Source organism: Diospyros lotus, chromosome 1 (genome assembly GCF_014633365.1).
Source record: "Diospyros lotus cultivar Yz01 chromosome 1, ASM1463336v1, whole genome shotgun sequence".
Taxonomy (NCBI): Eukaryota; Viridiplantae; Streptophyta; class Magnoliopsida; order Ericales; family Ebenaceae; genus Diospyros; species Diospyros lotus.
Genome location: NC_068338.1, coordinates 39,937,192 through 39,957,504, shown reverse-complemented (window position 1 = coordinate 39,957,504; position 20,313 = coordinate 39,937,192). Strand labels below are relative to the sequence as shown.

Sequence of the window (20,313 nt, the reverse complement as noted above, 5' to 3'; positions counted from 1 at the left end):
CTTGTATTATGAATTTTAAGTGCGTGTTTATGAGTTTGGATTATGTAGTTGTGTTTTAAAATTTTATTTTATTAATTAATGTATCCCAACCTCATCTTCTACAGTAGTAGAGAATATTGATTCCCCAAAGCTCAAGCCGAATGCGTGAAATGATCAAAACGCCCATCGCGTTCATAATGATTACCATTACCAATACAATTATACAAGAATGTTTTGATCATTTCACGTTGTTGGCCTCCTACGACTTCGGCTTAAGCTTTCGGGGCAGTCCGTTTATTATCGTTATTTTGTTTCTGTATTTAGCTTTTGGTACATCCAGGGGCGGATCTAGGAGTAGATCTGGGGGAGGGCTGGCCCCCAGATCCATAACCCATTTCAGCTCTCCTCCCTTGCAAATCTGGGGGAGGGCTGAATCTTGGGGGGGCTGCAGCCCGTGCCTGCCCCCCCCCCCCCCCCTAAATCCGCCCCTGGGTACATCTTATTTCACGAGCTTTGATCATCATCTCTTGTCCTTTTCTTTGTGCTCAGCGTCTTGCCCTGCTTCCTATTTAGCAAAGCCTTGATTATAATTATCGTCGTCTTTCATGGGCTCGATTTTGTTTAACCCGGATGTGCTTGTTGACAGTGCACAAGTTGAATCACTTGGATTCAAATCATTATTGTAGCCGGACTCAATCGGGGGTTGGGTTTGACAAATTGGTTGAACGTCTAAAACAGGGAGATGGGAATTTGAACCGACCCGACCCATAATTTTTTAAGCATAGGAAATGAGTTTAACAACAGGAACGGTTGGCCTTTGCCTCGTGTTTCTTGTATGGAAAATTAAGGTAGTTTCCATCAACATTTATACAATAGGGGATATGACTCGCATTGTGCTATTGGAAGTTATATAATCTTCGTTCGTTATGGGAAGAGTCTTAGATCTTGGAAAGGAATAATTTTATCTCTAGTGTCATTTTCCAAACATGCTTAATGATTTGACACCTTGATGATGCGGGAAGATTCAAGCATCTCTGTCATGCATCTCTATCACAAGAAGAATATATGGGTATGGCACATTAACGTGAAGATTTAAGCATTAGCCATCATAACATAGTAAAATTTTTCTTACGCTGCAGCACCACATAAAAAATAAAATAAAACAAAATCCAAAGCTCTAAACTAGTCATTTTGGTAGTCCTCAAGTCCTCTGCAAGCAGACTGCGATTCTTCCGCGGCTTACAGGTGGTGGCGCCCGTGGTGGAAGCTGGCCGGCGGAGGCAGAAGAGGGGCGGTGGCGTTGAGGCGGTGCGGTGGCGGGACCGGTGGCGGAGGGCACTGGTAGCATTTGGCAAAGAGTCCGAATGTGTCAATTTGGTGAATAAAATTCACCATGCTCGCCCACCCGCCAAATCCAAACCCGACGACAAGGACCCACGCCACCACGAAGGCGTTTATCGTGTAGGCGCCGGCCCACCTCCCGAAATACTTGGGCGGTTGCTCCACGGCGTTCTGCATCCAAAAGAAAAATCAGACGGCTGATTATACACCCAATGATCTCATCTATTGCCGAGAAGTTTAGACGAATAAATTCTGCTGTACTTCCGCGACGCAGGGAATCAGCGTACGGATTGATTTCGCTGTAAAGCCCGAACTTTGGCTGTGGCTGTCAGGATGGGTGCTTGATCTTTAATCAAACGCAAAGCAGAGCTGGAAGCTCGCAACTTCCCGCAAAAAGGCGTGCAGCCGTACATATTAATGAGATTAATTAGTACTGTTTAAACTTGATAATATGATAAAAGTTACCTCACGGGCGGAGGGTGATCTGAAGGTGAACATATGGGCGAGGGCGGGGACGATATAGACGGTGAAGCTGACGAGGAGGGAGCCGACGGTGGAGTTGATGGGGCCGAAGAAGGGGAAGATGATGGCCAAGAACCATATCGGAATCACAACCGGCAGCCTCGCCGCCGCCCGTTTGCACATGCTCTTGCACTCATGCATCCCTATTGCCTTCTCCCACACGAAGTACAACGGCGTGCATGCGAATCCAAATGTTATAAACTGCACAAAACCAATGCCAAATCCCATTTAAGTTTTTGACCGTCCATGCGAACTCGCAACCATTACTGTACCAATAAATTTATTGGTTCGTATCATTTTGATGATTTTCTTTTCATAAAACTATTGTAGAGAGAAGAATGCGCGCCTGATGGATGAGCATCAAGACGACGGCCATGTCCCTGAAGGGGGATTTTGGGAGGAGAGCAAAAGCGTTAGAATGGTTGAGAAGCATGTCGCCGAACGCCCAGTAGACCGCCGCCGCGGACGGAAGCGTGAGGGTTAAGACATACAAAGTAGCGAGCAAGTAGATGGCCTTGAACTTTTGTGGCTTCCACATTGCGTGCATGATTTCTCTGCGCGCCCAAGTAAAAGAATAAGCCAATTACATATTTCAATCCTCTCTAACACTCATTGATTCAACAAGGAAAACATAAACTCTTCTAAAGTTGTTTCTACAAACATTCCCCGCAATGATATTGTGATAATATTTTTGAAAATATGCATCAGTCAATGGGTGTCCTAGTTCTTTAATCAATGAACCATAGATACTTGGGCTTGATTGAGCCTTTGTCACATTGGGCAAGGCCCAATTCCCACAACGTGATTGATAAATGAAAATTCCCAATTAGTAAAAGTTATACTGTATGTCTGTCAAAAAAAAAAAAAAGTGACTCTCTAAATTCAAAAAACTCATGCTCAATTTATTATATTTAACAATTAAGCATAAATATATTATATAGTATCAGAGTTAATTAATTGTGTATGTATGTTTGTGTAGTTGTGTGTTTAGTTTCCTAACTCGAAAGAAAACATCCCATCAACCATTTGAGACAAATCAAGATAGACCGCTTTTCTTTTCTTCTCTTAGGACAAAAAGCTGCTCGCTTTTAGGTTTTTTTTTTTTTTTTTTTCAAAAATAAAAATGGAAAGAGAGAAGGCTTTCCCACATTTTAGAAAGAACAAAGAGGGTTCCTCGTAGAGGACTTTTTGCCGTTCCCGCCTGAACAGAGGGGGATTTCGGAATTGCAGACGTCCAGAGACTCAGAGCCATAATTTTCCAAAGCGAATCTCGAGAACATTGACTCGTTAGACAAAGATTGATCATTGAATCAGCCGGTCAGGGAATAATAAAGCTTTTGATGGAAATAGAAATAGGTATAAGCGGCTCTCTCTCTCTCTGTCTCTCTCGTGTATGGTCAGGTCAGGCCACACCGCAGCGCAGCCGACCAAGGTTAAGTCACTTGCAATCCCACGCGAGGGCCGAGGTGCATTCCGTTTTGTTTTCTCTTCCTATTATTATTGTTGCTATTTTACAATCTTACCCAAGCTAAACCAGGACTTGGCCGAGGGAAAACGTGGGCAATGCGGGGAATAAACGTAAAAGGCATGCAACGCATGAAATCTCTGAACTTGTCTTACACAGTCACAGCATGTCCCCCGAATGTGTAGAGAATGTTGGTAGCCCCTGTGAAGTATAGCACCATCGTGCTTGGCCCCGAATGCTTCACCTCCTCCACCTACCCAATTAATAATTTCAAGCAACATATAATAAATTCAGTATAATATTGCCTCACAGATAAACGATGCGTGTAAACTAGCAAGCTAGTACCTGTCCGTGGAGGAGAGATGCGGCGGTGAGGTACCAAGCAGTGTAAGTGGTCATTAGCAGGCCGAGGAAAGACCAGATCCGGTAGTTGTGAAACGAGGGAATGAAGACGGTGGTGGCGCAGCAGGCTCCGAAGATGTATGTCCATGTTCTCTTGTCCAGATGGTCATTTATGTAATATATGTTGCTGCATATATATACTAGTTAAAAATTAACACACACTACGAATACAACATATATTATGCGATGGACCTAGCTGAGAGTGATAAACAAGGGAACTTATGTACGTACCTAGCGCAGGCAATGAGCTGAATGACAGATCCGAAGAGAAGAAAGGTGCAGTTGAAAGCCAAGCCGACGTTCCTCCAGTGTTTTCCGAGCAGCCCATCGAGCACTTCGAACCACTGAATCACATGGTTCCTGAAATCCACTTTCTCCCTTTCTTTCCTGGTTCTGTACTCCACGTAGAGAACGCTTATGAGGTAGGCTGTCCAGCTGCCCAGCAGCCCGTAGAACAGCTGGAATAGTATGCCCGAAAGCATCCCCAGCTGAGAGAACGAGTACGGCAAGGTCAGCAGAACCTGAGCAACCTGATCCAATAACAATAATTTAACAACCAAACACCCACAATATTAATCCTTAACACTTTAACGCTTCGAAATGCATCCATCTTTACAACCTTAGCCATCGAATTAACAAGAAGAAGAAGAAGAAGGAGGAGGAGGAGGAGACCTGGTTTGATGCACAGCTAAACCAAGCGTCATACACAGAGCCGCCATGCCAGAAGAGCTTCGACATCCTGGATTTCACATCCACGGGCTTCCCTTCCCTCTCCATCTCCACATAATTCCCTACTATCACCGTCTCCACCACCTTGTCCGCCGCCGCCATAGCTCTCTCTCTCTCTCTCTATCTCTATCTGTCAACCCTTCTTCGTTTCCTGCTATATATTATATATCTTATCGTGTGTATGAATGCAAGATATTAAGAATGAAAACGGGTTAAGCTCAAGACTGTGGGCTAGCTGACAATGGTGACGGGTGAGAATCTATCTATATATATTCATCCGTCTATGTGAATGTATCTTTGTATAAACGCAAGCACCGGAGATATATAGAGGAGAGGGGTCTCGAAGGGTGGGAAAGCCCATGTTTGAAAGGTATGTGAGAGTGATTTTTGGAAAGAGAGTTCAAGAAAGAAATCATATCATATCCTTTCTTAAATTTATAAATACAAAATTAAATGTTATCAGAGTAGTAACCTACTAACTATAACATATATATACTTGTAATTACTAAATTATCTCATCTTGTTAGTCTAATATGTATATATTTTCTTAACCTCGACTGGACAATAACTGCACCATTGAAAACGTTATAATTATTATTATGTATATTTACATATTTTATTATGCAAAATTCTTTATATTAATTTAATAATGTATATAGCACTCGAGGCCAACTCGATCCTGTAGCTTTGACAAACCTATATATGGCATCGTGCCTCGTGTATATATATATATATATATATTCTTATTCCTTTTTTATTCTTTTTAGTTTAGTCCTTTGTTTTTTAGCTAATTATTTTAACATAAACATAATTAAGTCTAATTCTTTAATGGATAAGTGTAAGAGCGTGAGTGGCTTCTCCGCACGAGTGGGTTCCCCTAATACCGAGGTCCAATTATATATTAGTCCATTTTCCTAATCTACCCCTGCATTTTCTATCGAATTACAAGTAACCCCCTACATTGTTGACCAGTGATTTGTTGGCTAGTGAAGCTCCGAAATTGCTTCGCACTTGAGGACAACACGGTTCTTAGCGTTAACAACAAAGGGGAGTTAAGGTTGAAATTAGCCTTTAAGCCGCATGGACCACCTCTGCAATTTGGAGACTTCCTCTTTGATTCACTTCTCTGCCACCCTTTTCCATTAGATTGCCTAATTTATAGTGCTGCTGCTCTTAATGGTTAATTAGCTAGCCTAGCCATGCTAAACTATAATTGAAAGGGGGTAGACGATTATATTTAACAATTGAAATTTTCAATTGAATGATTGAATAATTCAAATGCTACCATAATTTTATCTGGAACCAGTAGAGTTTTTAATGCTTTGTGTACATATTGATTCATCTGTATTTACTTCATGTCATAATTTATGGGTTATTTAACGCACGTTAGGTTGTAAAAAAATTAGTGGAAGGACTTGGACAACATGATACATAAATAACCCCTTGTAAAACTTAAATGTTTTAAGACTAGATGGCAAGCATCGGTTTGGGACATTTTCCTTCCTAGTGTGTCACCATACAAATTTTGGACGTATATATCATTACTATCGATCGCATTGGCAGTGAAAAGAATACGAAAACTAAGAAGAAATAAATAGAGAAGAGAGCCAACTCAATCTTCAAAGCTAATAATGCCTTGGGGAAGCACTAGAATTAATGCGTAGAGAGTTAGTTTCTATATATGTTAGGGAAAGGAGGGGAGAATGGACAGAAGGGGGAGGGGGAGGGATAAGAAGGGAAAAGTAAATAATGGGGAGAAGAATATAATGTGAGGGGAATAATAACAAAGTAGACCGCATGATTGCAGCCAAACGGGCGTGGTCGCTTTACAAGAAGAAAGAAAGCTGCTTTTATCACATGGCCAATGGCCTAAAACCCGAATTAAATAAATATATATACGAATTAAGAAAAAGAAGCAAGCTTCGTGGGCTCGAGAATCCATCCATCCATCCATCCCTGTCCAAAGCCCAAAACCCAAATGTCTCCCTGTTCATGTGGGAATAGTAAGTATGGTGGAGGGAGGGAGACAAATGGACATCTCGTTAGCTCCTTGGGAGAATTGTTCGATTATATCTCTTGGAAACCCCATCTCTTCTCCTTCTTATTAGTAGTTAGTATTTCAATATATTCTCACCATTTCATTTTTTGAATTAATTGTTTTGATGGTGCTCTGCTCTCACGCGCACCACCCAAAAAAATAATGACGACACAGTTAATTTAATATATAGGAGATGCATTGCATCCATGTTAAGTTGAATATATTATTCTTTAAAAGCTAGCTCTTTAATTTCTTAACCTACAGCTATAACATAATGCTGTCTTAAGATAATCCCAAATAATAATCTCATACTTAAATACTGTTGGAAGCGGCGGAAAGTAGTAGAAAGGAAGAAGAAATTTTCCTTTGCAATCACGGTTATCCCTTTCATACCTACAACCATTAATGTAGGGTTTCATTTCATCTCATGTCTTACCCATAAAATGTTCGATTTTTAAAAGCTCTACTGATTATGTTGACGCGACCTTACGTCTCTTTGTCAATTCTCTATTCCAAAATCCACGCCAATTACATACATATATATCATTGTGCAATAAAATTTACTCCAAACATAGACTTGAAGTATATACTAAGTTTTTTACATATTTCCTGAGTAAAAAAAAAATAACTGGACCAAACAGACCCCTAGTTTTTTTTATTTTTTATTTTTGAATTTGAAGGGGTGAGCAGAAGAGAGCAATTTTAACATCTCCATCTGATGATGACAAAGAGCATTATATGTAGACATTGAAGCTTTGACATTATTACAAAAGCAGGCAGGTCTCCTCCCAGGCCTTAGAAAAAGCATTGTTTGGGTGCAGCCCAACACAATATTGATGCCCATTCCTTTTTGTTGAGTCATGCTTTCCCAACCCCCTGGGCCCATAAAGAAAACACTCCCTCTGATCTGACTCTGTCCCCTTGACCGCCTTACATGTCTAGATAGTAGATATCTCCGCCCACTTTCTGTTCTGTTTCTACCTTCTTCAAATAGATAAGCTCCCACATCGATCCCATCCTCTTAACGGTCATTTTTCACGACATTAAGTATCATAATTGATCTTACTTAGTTAGTAGTATTAGTAATTGCACATGTTTGGGCATCATCATGAACCAAACACAACCAACAACCAACAGAAGTAAATTTGGTGTATGAACCAGATGTGGCAGCTCATGCATGCTGAGTCGACATGTATGAAGAAAAAAGCCATGCATGCATCATGAACAATTATATATAATTATTCAGCCAAAATGATGTTTGGATTGATACATATATATATTCTCTCGTTGGATGCTTTTCCATGCCATGTTTATTGATAGATTTGGCGAGGGCCCTTTGGACACAGGACATCCCTTCACAATCATTAAAGCCTCTTTGCTGGGTCAAATCTTTTCCCATTCTTCGCCATTTTAACAGTTTTTTTTTTTTTTGTTTAACACAAAAAAATTGTGTAGAAAGAAGTGGCTTTGTTGATTGACTTGGGGAGAAATGAAAAAATCTGGGGCCTTGGAGTGCAGCAGGCATAGAGTTCAAATTATGGTCAACTCCATAGGCAAAGTACTGGCCGTGGCTGTGCACCCATTTGTACCAATTCATGAGTGTAATTGGATCGAAGTCACTTGTCAACAAACACCATCATTCTGGTTTACCCCTCTCTGGCCTGTTCATTTGATCATCACCGTACTTAATTAATGACTCAAAAAAATCTCATCTTTTAATGAATGTGTCTCCCCCATCATGCATGCATGCCCACTTCTCTTATCACACTCACATTGCCAAAAAAGCACAAGGGACAGATAATGTTGCCAAAACTTAAATTGCTCCACAGATCCAACAGGCGTTTCGAAATTTAAGTCATTAGCGTATGTAAAAATTGGGAATTTGCCAAAGACGTACCTCCTACCTAGAATACTCAACTTCAATGATTTAGCCGTAATGGGTTGGGCTGAGCTTAGCAAAACCCAACTTCAAGCAATGTTGGGCCCAGCCCATTAAACTCTCTTCCATCTTCTCGACAATGCTCACAGTGCCCAACATTCTAGTTTTTCTAACCAAGACTTTTTTTTTTTGTTTTTTTCTAATTTGACCCAATTGAATTACTATTTTATTTAACAAACATTACTCAAGGCGCCTCCAAAATCGCTTTTCTCTCTCTTCTTACTAAGCAAGATTAGAATATTAAAGATGAAATAAGAGAGTAGTGGAAGTGGTGACGAGTTGAATTTACATTCTTAACCTCACAAATATTATCATTTATAATTAACCTTTTAAGTCTTAATTCATCACAATTCATCCACACAAAATTACTAGACCTATTCGACAAGTTTTATTGTGATTATAGTGGCGCATATCATACATGGGTGAAATCGACACTATTTTTTCATAATCTATTAGTTTATATTTAGTGTAATATAATAAAAATATGAACACTAATTTATTTACAAATATGTTTTGAGTGTAATAAATGTGTGGAGGGAGCACCAAATATGCAACGCCCAATGCATTTATATAGGAACTATCACTAAACATGAATAACATTAATTGGCATCATTTATAATGAAAGAAATTAGCAATCAATCTCGTAAAATTATATTACATTAAATTAACATTATTAGAGTTTGAGGATGCATAAACAATGGCTAAGGGGTGGGTGGTTTCAAAATAAATTTTGAAATCAAATTCATTAATAAGATTTTTTAATCAAAACCCATAAACTCTTTCATTGATTGTATTTATAATAATAATAATAATAATAATAATCATGAATTGGGGATGTTGAGGATATAAGATTTAGAAAAATTATTATCAGTAAAAAATAATAATAATATTTTCGTTCAATTTAATTTAAAAAATGATCATAATTATTAAAAGTAATAAAAAATGTACTAAATATTTTATGTTATAAAATAACTGATTTAGATAATAAAATAAAATAAAATAAAATATCAAACACTCGTGTCCTGCTAATCCACTTGAAATTAGAAAACCACAAAAATCAAAAGCCCTATTACTCATTGAGTCATAGTGAAATGACGAAGGAGAAGCCAAGCCAACAAGGGAAGGGAACCTCCGTCTCCATCCTGCATCCACTTCACTGCTCCCACTCACTCTCCAACATCTTTCTCTCTCAAAAAGAAAAGAAAAGCAAAGAAAAGAAAGAAGCCACACCCTGTCTGTCTCTCCCTCCCGATGATGGATCGCTGGCTCATCTTCGCCTCCCTTCTCATACTCCTCCTTCCATTTGCCGTGTTTTCAGGTCAACAACACCGCCAAGAATTCAATTCTTCTCTCTTTTATGTTTCTTTTTCATCTCTCTCATCCTTTTTTGCTTCCTCTGATTCGCAGAGTCCACGAAATTCAAGATCGTCAACAAGTGCCGGCACACTATATGGCCCGGAATACTAACCGGCGCCAACCGGCCAGTCCTCAACCCCACGGGCTTCATCCTCAAGAGCGGCAAATCCAGGACCCTTTCGGTTCCCGACTCCTGGTCCGGTCGGGTATGGGGCCGGGCCTTCTGCTCCTCCGATTCCTCCGGCAAGTTCTCGTGCGCAAGCGGCGACTGCGGCTCCGGGAAAGTGGTATGCGCCGGCGCTGGCGCCAACCCGCCGACGACTCTCGCGGAATTCACTCTTGACGGCGACCAAGGGCTGGACTTCTACGACGTGAGCTTGGTCGACGGTTACAACCTGCCGATGCTGGTGGTGGCGAGGGGCGGTACAAGAGGGGGATGCAGCGCCACGGGGTGCCTGGTGGACCTGAACGGGGCCTGCCCGGCGGAGCTGAGGGTGGCGCGTGGGAACTCGACAGAGAGCGTGGCGTGCAAGAGCGCGTGCGAGGCTTTCAAGGATCCGCAGTTCTGCTGCAGCGATGCGTACGCGACGCCGGACACGTGTCGGCCGTCAGTGTACTCGCTGTTCTTCAAGTACGCGTGCCCACGTTCGTACAGCTACGCTTACGATGACAAGACGAGCACCTTCACCTGTGCCTCCGCCGACTACGTTATCATTTTCTGTCCTCACCCTTATACCAGGTGATAATTGCTCTCTTTCCCCTTCCGATCATCTTGTTTTGCCTTGCTTGTGAGCAATGAATGAACATTGCCCTTTCAATCTGCATCATTTTCCTGCATTTTTAACCCAAGGAAATTGATAATCATATGCTATTGATGATTTTTGTGATTATGAATTAAGTGATTTAATTCCATTGCATTTTTTTTTATTAATCAGCCTGTTTATTTTATGTGAATGATCCCGTGTAATCTGTTTTATCTCAATACCCTTTCCATAATCAATGTGTTTTACCAGCTTTATACAAGTAGACAAGATAAGATGTGATTTTCTTGTCATTGGAGAGATTCTAATCATATCAGAGGATATAAATATTGCCCCCCCGGGTGGAACTTAAGTGCTTGCCGGTCACCCCCAACCGGTTGTGCACAGGTTCGATTCTTTGGGTGTGCAGTCTCCCGCGATTTACCTTTTTTGTTGGAATCAAGGGATTGAGTGGCGGGGGCACTCGTGATGGAGCGCCATCCAAAAAAGAAAGGATATAAATATTAAATAAGGATGTGTGTGTGTGTGTGTGTTTTTTTTTTGCTTTAAAAAGTATACCTTGTTTTCAAATTTTTAAAGAGATGATCATTAATCTAATATTGTTCTCTTAAAAGGATCATATTTATACAATCTTGATCTCTTGATCTCTTGCCCACGTCGGACATTTCTTATTTTGCCTGACGCAGACATGTCAAGCATTCCTCCCCCCCCCAAAAAAAAGGAAAAAAACAATTGTTGTATTTTATTTATTATTGTTATTAATTTTGTTGATATTTTGTTATTTTATTGTTAATCTATAATGCATAAACATAAGAATATTTTTAATTTATATTTTATTATATTTTGTTGATGTGAAACGAAAAATTTAAATTATCATATAAAAAAAATCAAAATATAGAGGTTAAATTAATTAAAAAATATAGGTTTATATGTGTAATTAAAACAACGAAAAGTTCAAGTGACTATACAAAAAAAATAATAAAATACAAGAGTCAAAAATATGGATTTGACCAACTATGTTTGAGTTTTCATAAATATTGAATAATAAAATATAAATTACAAATATTATTATGTTTATGCATTATAGATTAACAATAAAATATTAACAAAATTAATAACAATAATAAATAAAATACAACAATTGTTTTTTTTTTTTGTGGGGGGGGGGGGGGGATGCTTGACACGTGACGCCAATAAGAAATGCCTGACGTAGGCCGGAGATCAACACTTAAGTGTTTAGCATATTAAAAAAATTGATTATCACATAAAACTGAGTTTAATTATTATATAAAAACTATTAATACAAGAAAAATAAAAGATAGGATTTATTTGAGAAGTACACTTGGCATGAAATAGATGAAATTTAAAAAAAAAAGAAAAGAAATTGGTCATTCAATTTTCTTAATATTTTACTAATTTCTTCCATTACTTTTCATCCTTTTTGTTTCTTTTTTTTTTTTTCCTTCTTCTCTATCGTTTTTCTTTTTCAGTTAATTTAAAATATTCAAACAGTCATTATGTACAAACAAACATATATCATAATGAAGATAAACAAAATTACTAGTAATAGCATTTTTTTTGTATTTATGTACAAACTTTTTAAAATTGCAAAATAATACCTTGTTTCATTTGTTGAAACCCAACAATTTTAAAAATATTCAAATAATTCATTGCTTTCTATTTATACGCTCTGCTTTTCTTTTTCCCAAATTGACCCATATTTTATATATATGAGTGGGGGTAATTTTGAAAAAATATTTAAAAACTGAAAAAATTGGCAAAGAAAAGAACCCATTGAATTTTATTTCATTAAGACTATATACATACATACATACATACATACATATCAGAATTAGGAAATCAATTATTCCTAATTCAGAGCAATCAATCATCCCCAATCAATCAATCTTCCTAATTTACATAAAGCCCCAATAAATCAATCATCCATAATTTACATCAAATAGGGGTCTCCAATTAACAGCTACCTACTTTACATAATTACATGTTTCCTATAATAACACCCCCCCCCCAGTTGAAGCACAAAGGTAATGAGTTAATGAAGGCTCAGCTTGCATAGAAGCAAGTGGAGGTAATGAGTTAATGAAGGCTCAGCTTGCATAGAAGCAAGTGGAAGAGATCGCGTCCCAAGGCCTTAGTGAAGAGATCAACAAGTTGTAGTTGTGTAGGGACATAGTGAGTGGCAATTTGATTAGCTTGCAGCCATTCATGAATAAAATGACAATCAATTTGATGTCCTTGGTTTGCTCATGAAACACAAGATTAGACGCTATATGTAGAACAGACTGATTATCACCATGCAAAAACATGGGTTGGTTGTGTGAAACAGTCATGTCAACAAGTAAACTATGCAGCCATCTAACTTGATCTGGAGGCCATGGAGCATTTGGGATTCATGACAACTTGTGAGAAGGACTTAGGCTCATTGAGAGTAGATATATTAGCAAGAAAAGCTTGACGAGACGGAACAAAATGAGAATAGGACAAGTAACTGTCACGAACCTGCTGCTGCTACCTTTTAAATTTTTGCTTTTAGCATAGTTAATTTTCTGTTACATTGTAATTGCTTATTTCCGTTAGTATATTCCCGTTCTAGCTAGCATTCAGTTAGGTGTCATGCCACGTGTAAGGCCTAAGGAAAAGACAAAGTAATTTGTTAGGGAAATGGACAAAGGTAATCAGTTGTAATCGCTTGAATGGGCGAGATTCCCCCCACCGAGTGAGTATATTAACTCCTCCTCCGATGGAGAGAGCATATCAAATGATTAAGAACTTTTTTCTCCATTCTCCCTCTCTATTCTCATATTCTCCTCCCTAATTAGCCATTTTGTTTCTCTTTCCCCCTTCTCTCTATCTCTGTTCGCCCTTGAATCACACTGATTCAAGGTGTCTCGCTTTGTCTACGTGACAAATTGGTATCAGAGCTCGATTCCGGGCCAGGATTGTCGCTAGCTCATGGCGGAAGGAACTCGTATGAAAAACATGGAGACTCAACTGCAACAGATCAGCTCGTCCACAACCGAGGTCTAGAGACGAGTAGACCAGCTCGAACTGGGAAATACTTGTAACCACGAGGTGATCATGATGATCGATCAAAAGCTGGACGTAACACTGGTTCAACTGCGCAAAGAGATGGCGCAGATGAGGGAAGAACTGGGTAACCAGCTTCAGCAATTCATGTTGATGTTTACACGACAAAACCCAGTTAGTTTGGCCCCCGACTTCCCTCCCTGAGATAGAACGGAACCTCTCTTACGTCACGATAGGGGACTAAACAGGCCTGAAACTCCTGATATGGAGAATGGTCAGGACATGGGGGAAGGAATAATGCAGGATAGGGGACATGACGAGCAAAGACATCGCCAACAAGCAGGTTTCCCATGCCCCGGATGGAGATACCTGTTTTTGAAGGTGACAACCCCCGTTGGTGGGTGCGGAAGTGCGAAAGAATGTTTAATTGGTATGACATACCAGAGGGTCGAAGAGTTGCCTTGGCAACTGCCTACTTCGATGATGTCGTGGATGCATAGTACCAAGGTTGGGTTAGTGTGAGGGGTCAGCCTATGTGGGGAGAGTTCATCGAGAAGCTGTGTGAGAGATTTGGGGAACGAAGTATGACCGACATTATTGAAGAATTTAACAAACTCAGGCAAGTGGGTGAGCTGAAAACCTACTTGAAAAGGTTCGAGGAGCTGCGATCTCTCATGAGTAGTCAAGACCCGCACTTGTCCGAAGCATATTTTGTGTCTAGTTTCTTGAGTGGCTTCAACGACGATTTAAGACCAATGGTTAAAATGATCCGACCACGGATGGTGGAACACGTAGTGGAGAGTGTCAGGTTACAAGAGATGGTAGTGGAGGCCTTGATGAAAAAGCAGAGGCAACAAACTAAAGCTCTGACGGTAAGGCCCTCCCACCAAGGCGGGAGAGGAGTAGGCCGCGAGTGGACAGGGGGCAATACTGGAATGAGGCCCCCAACGATGCCCTAGCCAAGTGTTAGGCATAATGACCAGCAGCGACAGCCCGGATTGTGCTTCAGGTGCGGAGACAAGTATTTTCCAGGGCATCGATGTAAGCGCCAACTTCTCCTTTTGGAGGGAAATTCAGAAACACTGGAAGAAGAGGAAGGAGATAGAAGTGAAGAAGATGAGGAGTCTGGGAATGAGAATAATGGTGAGATATCATTCCATGCCCTGAAGGGAATGACCGACAATAAGATAATCAAGGTGGAAGAGAGAGTGAAGGACAAGGGCTTGCTGGTCTTAATAGATAGCAGAAGCACCCATAGCTTCCTGGATGGGGAAATTGCTAGAAAGCTGAAGTGCCCGCTCTCTAATACCTAGCCCCTTAGTGTGACAGTAGCGGATGGGGGCAAGATGCTGAGCAATTCGGCTTGCTATGGGTTTAAGTGGGAGATGCAAGGAGAGGGGTTTGAAGCTGATCTTAGGCTGTTGCAACTGGGGGGCTGTGACATGGTGCTTGGGGTTGATTGGATGAAAGGGGTGAGCCCCATAAGTCTCGACTTCAATAGGATGGAAGTCTCCTTTGATAAAAGAGGAAAGAGGATGACACTAAAAGGAGGAAGGGAGATTGGGACATGTAAGCTGATAACGGGAAGAGGTTGCATAAAGCCTTCAAGAATAACTGGAGCAAGCTGGCTCAATTATTCTCAATGGTAGCTGCGGACGAAGGATGGGAAAAGCTAGCGATGGGGGAACTAAACGTAGTTACCTGCAGCTCACAAGGAAGAATTGACCAGGTACACTCTCAGCACCTTATTGATGAACTGCTTATTGAATTTGGGGACCTATTTGCTGAGCCCAACACCCTACCACCTTCCTGCAACCTGGACCATTCCATCAATCTCAAGCCAAATTCTGAACCTATAAACATCAGGGCCTATAGATATTCGCCAACCCAAAAATCAGAAATCAAAAAAATGGTTAGAGAAATGCTGAACCAGTCCTTCATAAAGCCCAGCCATAGCCCATTCGCCTCACCAGTGCTCTTAGTTAAAAAGAAGGATGGGACCTGGTGCTTTTGTGTGGATTATCGCCAATTAAACACCATAACCATAAAGGACAAGTTCCCAATACCCTTAATAGAAGATCTGGCTTATCACTAGCATTGGGATTTGATGCATCAATGATCATGGAATTTTCAGGATCAATGCTAAGTGGGTCAAAAACAGGTTAGGGTCCCTGGAATGGGTTCTGCGGAATTATTTTGGGCTGAAAGAGATAAAAAGTCAAATTGGGAGTCCTGTACTGGTAAAGGAATAACCACATTTGGGGTTGTTGAATTTTCATGTACTTTAAAAGGAAAATGATTTTCACAAAAAATGACATCCTGTGATGTGAAAATTTTGTGACTCCAAATCATAGGCCTTATAACCCTTTTGGCCAATTGGATAACTAATGAATACACATGGTCATGAGCAAGAGACAAACTTATCCTTTGATCTATTGTTATGCAAAGGTTTTACTCGATCCTGGCCACAGCTTTTGTGCCTATTCATAGGTGAAGGCGTTGTGGGCAACTTTATCAATTTTGTGTTATTGATAGGTGAAGGAGTGCGTTTTGCCAGGTTGAGGCTTTTATGCCTCCATTGGAGAATGATTTTGTTGTGTACCTAGGCTATGAAGGGTTGTATCGTAGCTGTAGGCTGAGGAGGGTTGTATGTAGGTGGTTATAACAAATGTTCTAGAAGGTAGAAAAGGGGAGGCCACGTCATTGCATGAGAGATTCCTCAATTTTATTTGGTATAAGGCCCGATTGTGCCTTAACCGAATTACGCTTTATCAATATATGAATTCTGATTCTCTCAACTCTCTCTCTCTCTTTCTCTCTCGTTCTGCTCTTCTTCTCCCTTTCTGTTCTTCTAACTCCCCCCTATTTTTCTTCCCATTTCCCTTGTAATTTCTAAGCCCAATTCTCACCGAAATGGTGAGGAATCCATCTTCAGAGGTCTGACAGATTTGCGTCTTAAGTGTGATGTTTGGGTCTTAGTCAAAGAGAGGCAGAAAAGTTGGAAAGATAGATGTGCTTGTTATGTTTGTTGTAGTACAACATATATGCATTCTTATAGACATATTAGACAATATCAATCAGTCTTTTCTAGAGTGGACACGCTAGGCACATCTAAAATTTAGCAGTCCTCGTGTCTTTATCATCCATGTACAACTTGAATAGCTAATTAGAACAGGATTATTTAAAAGCTTTAGAACCCTCCTTTCTTCTATTTTTGTTGTCCACAATCCCACCATCTCCCTAACTAAGCCCATTTCACAATTGGGTCAACCCCATTTGATATTGACCTTGATGCCCTCAGTTTCTTTCTGCCATCTCCTCCCCGTCCCAGTCCCATTCCAACTCTACCGCTCAATCCCTATTCACCCATTGTCTGCCTTGTCACTCTACCTACCCCGCACCCTACTGTATAAGCCCCCTTCCCTGCTCCTTGTCTGCATATAATATTGTACATATTAGGCTGAAGAAATTATTGACAAAATTAGAATTTTTTGCATTGCGTAATGACTGAGTGTCAGGTTGGTTAACCTATGATTGGCCAAAAAAAGAAAAAAATAGATATAATACTTTCATGAAGATGTTCTTGCCCCCTCCAAGATGGAATCTTGGCTTGATCACTATCACTACTCACAACATGCACATGGCCATACATGCCTTAAAACTGAAAAATCTTGTGAGTCGTGGTGGAAGTTTGGAAGATATTTTGATGCTAATTAAGGGCTAGATTTTGATTTATCTATAAACATGCTGGGCCTACAAAAAGGACTTTTCCTTCTAAAAGTGGTTGCATTATATTATCTATGAACATACTGGGCCTACAAAAAGAAGCCTTCCTTCTAGAAGAAGTTGTTTTGTCTTATGTTCTTATCCTTTTCCCATTCCCCTTTCTCCTTCTAAAAATATCAAAGGAAGAAAATGATAGACTACAGTCTTTTTAAGTCTTTGATCCCTGAACAAATTTGTGAGTAGAAATGTATGCGCAAGTATATTCAGTAATGACATTAAAGAGGTACCAAGAAATGATACCAACCATGTACAGAGAAGGGGATCTAAACAATAGCAAAATACCCTTGTCCATCAAAATACAATTTGTTGAAATCCTCTGCAGAAATAAAAAATTGATCCAGAGAAGTCCGAGTGCCTCTAGAGAGCCAACTCTAGGGGTAAGAGGAGTCTACTTTTGTGCCCAAGGAGAGAGGAGCTTCAGAATCTTGCGAAGATCTCGGACTTTTTTGCTTCAAGAGTACACATCAAAGCTTGAGGTATCAACAAGTGAGCGTTTAATGTTGACAATCCTGAAAAGGTTAGCTGAATTGGGTTGCCAAACATGTGCACCTCTCCAAAGCCAAAATCCTATCCTTCACACGCAACACCAAATCTGTAGTCTTCCTTTGTCCTTGTGGATGTCTATGAGAAGCGAGCACCCTTGGTGTGTTATATCTAGATGCTTCTCCACTGAGAGTTATCACCATCCGTTACCAGAGAACCGGAAATTTTCATGCAAAAGTATCCTGAACCAACTCTAGTCCTTAAGTAGGGTCACCCTTTTGAAAGGCAAGAGGCAAGTCATGAATAACTACCAACAACACTGCACTTAACAATTTCCTGGTCATTCTAGTCACGTACTAGTGTTCTACTCTCTCCTAGAATGATTCTAACAAACCTATATCTCACTCATGCCCTTTGGTCTGGTATAATTGAAATTAGATACTGATGTGATACAGACCAAAGGCCAGAAAGATCTCATTCATCCTCGATCATCACCATAATATATATTCCTAAAACTCTCCTTATTTGTAACCTTATCTAAAACCTGCTGAACTTCCTGACATTATTGCAAAAAGAGTTTGAATTCCTTTCCGTAGACCACAATCAAGAATGAGGCTACCTCCAGAGTGGTCCACTCTCCCAAGAGAGTCCCTACTTGAGAGGAAACTGCCTCCCCGCAAATATTTTCCTTGTCACAAGCAATTCCTAGAAGAGCTTGATTACAGATTGTTAAATCATGAATCCCAAGCCAGCCCGTTGGAATAAGGAATAAACCATCTCAAAATCCAGCAAATCGCACTTGGAATTTATCCTTCTTCCCGCTCAAAAGGAAGTCTCTTTGAAATGGTTCCAATTTTTCATCACCAGAGAAGGAATTATGGTGGAGACATAAAATTGGTTGGAAGGAAAAAGGATTGATGAGTACTTCCTAATCCAAGTCATCTTGCTCGTTAAGCAAATATTATCATTTCAAACTTGCCAAATGAAACCAACAGAAGCCCCAGATAGCTGGATGATACTTTGAGCATATGGCCAACAGTTTACAGAATAGACTTTAACTACGTTCACTCTCAGTTGAAACCACTTCAAAGAACACATTACAAATTAATCTTGAGATGATATTATGACACAAAATAGAAGTGCCATCTTCATATACCAAGTGGGAAATGAGCTGAGAACCTCCCAATCTGCCTAGTTCAAATGATTGCATCATAGTTCCCTACTCTATCCAGAATAGTACAATGGAAATGAAATGCAATGAGGCGCAAATCCCTGTATACGGTTTGTGTACTCGTTGGCTAAAACCAAGGGTTTGACAGTGGAAATATGAAAAGTAATGCACTTCCTCCATTTCTTCCCCAAACCCACATTGTCAAGAATGTAAATATATATATATATATCTAGAAAACAGATTATAGATCCTATATTTAGCTTCATTTCTGCCATCAATTATAAGCGCTTGTTGATGAATGATTATTGCTTTAAATTTTATCTTTTGGCATCATTAGGCCCAATGATTTCCATGTGAATGCATTGACTTGTGTAGAATTCTCCTGTGAATACTTACACGAACTTATATGGGAATTGTGTAGCCAAAAATTGTTGGGAGCAAGAAGACAAGCAGATGAGCTGCCCCTAGTTAACAAAACCATGATGTATATTGGACACAAACATGCAAGTGGAGTTTCATTGTCAGGTTTGGTTCCGGTGGAAGTTGCATGTGTTGTCTCTATTGTGGCAGCAATTTTGCAGTTCTGGATTCTCTAATGTCTTTTATGACTAACAACGGTTGGACACTTTCAGGCTGATGTACCAAAACCTTCTGCTACTGGGTACCGTCCCATTGCCATACTAGCCGTTCCATCAATCGATTACATTGCAACTTGGTGGGAGATTGGACTCTACGTTTGGATCTCACAAAATACATTTGTACATAGGGCCCTGTCTGTTCTAGTTCCTACCCCTCTTCAAATCCTCTGTTAATGAATCAGTCTTTTTCATGATTTTGGAACATGATGAATTCGAAATGAGGAGGAATAGTGAGTTTCATGAGTAGAAATGAAATTCTTATTCTAATTCACCAGAGGAGCCAGTGCGCCAAGAAATTGTCTTCAGTTCGCTTCACCAGAGCGCGAGGAAGAATGAATGATTATTCTAGTCCTGCAGCTGAAGAATGGAGGCAACTCTCGTCATTTCCCGTTACTGTAGTTTACCGGCCCAGAATAATTTCCCTCCTCTCGTTAACTTTTACAGTATACAGGTCAATCAATGTATCATATGCCCCTCTAGTGTACACATTTTTGTGGGGTTGGGCTCAACACCAATCCCTCGGTGCATCTTATCATGTTAGTTTAATTAGGACGTGTCATAATTCCATATTTTTGTGGGGTTGGGCTAAACACCTAGCTTAATTAGGACGTGTCATAATTCCATATTTTTGTGGGGTTGGGCTAAACACCTATTC

At 40.0% G+C, this 20,313-nt stretch overlaps 2 protein-coding genes across 3 annotated transcripts; one reads left to right on the top strand and one right to left on the bottom strand.

Moving 5' to 3' along the window:
* Window positions 1-1,049: 1,049 nt before the first annotated feature.
* LOC127798690 (auxin transporter-like protein 2) lies at window positions 1,050-4,786 on the bottom strand. The gene is made up of 7 exons (XM_052332239.1): window positions 4,382-4,786; window positions 3,941-4,239; window positions 3,653-3,836; window positions 3,463-3,560; window positions 2,189-2,396; window positions 1,786-2,043; window positions 1,050-1,491 (listed from the first exon to the last, which is right to left on the bottom strand). The coding sequence occupies exons 1-7, from the start codon at window positions 4,538-4,540 to the stop codon at window positions 1,219-1,221; spliced, it is 1,479 nt and encodes a 492-aa protein (XP_052188199.1). The 5' UTR covers window positions 4,541-4,786; the 3' UTR covers window positions 1,050-1,218.
* Window positions 4,787-9,496: 4,710 nt separating this feature from the next.
* LOC127798676 (thaumatin-like protein 1b) lies at window positions 9,497-19,929 on the top strand. 2 transcript variants are annotated; one of them, XM_052332229.1, is made up of 4 exons: window positions 9,497-9,733; window positions 9,823-10,510; window positions 19,442-19,545; window positions 19,653-19,929. In XM_052332229.1, exons 1-4 carry the CDS (start codon window positions 9,667-9,669, stop codon window positions 19,655-19,657), a joined length of 864 nt encoding a protein of 287 aa, XP_052188189.1. In that variant the 5' UTR covers window positions 9,497-9,666; the 3' UTR covers window positions 19,658-19,929. The 2 variants fall into 2 exon arrangements, with proteins under 2 accessions (XP_052188189.1, XP_052188181.1); XM_052332221.1 differs by having other exon boundaries at window positions 19,442-19,929.
* The last annotated feature ends 384 nt before the right edge of the window (window positions 19,930-20,313 follow it).

Coding starts and splice junctions, on each gene's coding strand:
- LOC127798690 (XM_052332239.1), bottom strand. CDS start 4,540: ATGGCGGCGGCGGACAAGGTGGTGGAGACGGTGATAGTAGGGAATTAT. Junction 4,240..4,381: donor TTAGCTGTGCATCAAACCAG/GTCTCCTCCTCC, acceptor TTATTGGATCAG/GTTGCTCAGGTTCTGCTGAC. Junction 3,561..3,652: donor CATCTCTCCTCCACGGACAG/GTACTAGCTTGC, acceptor TTAATTGGGTAG/GTGGAGGAGGTGAAGCATTC.
- LOC127798676 (XM_052332221.1), top strand. CDS start 9,667: ATGATGGATCGCTGGCTCATCTTCGCCTCCCTTCTCATACTCCTCCTT. Junction 9,734..9,822: donor TCCATTTGCCGTGTTTTCAG/GTCAACAACACC, acceptor TCTGATTCGCAG/AGTCCACGAAATTCAAGATC. Junction 10,511..19,441: donor TGTCCTCACCCTTATACCAG/GTGATAATTGCT, acceptor GGAATTGTGTAG/CCAAAAATTGTTGGGAGCAA.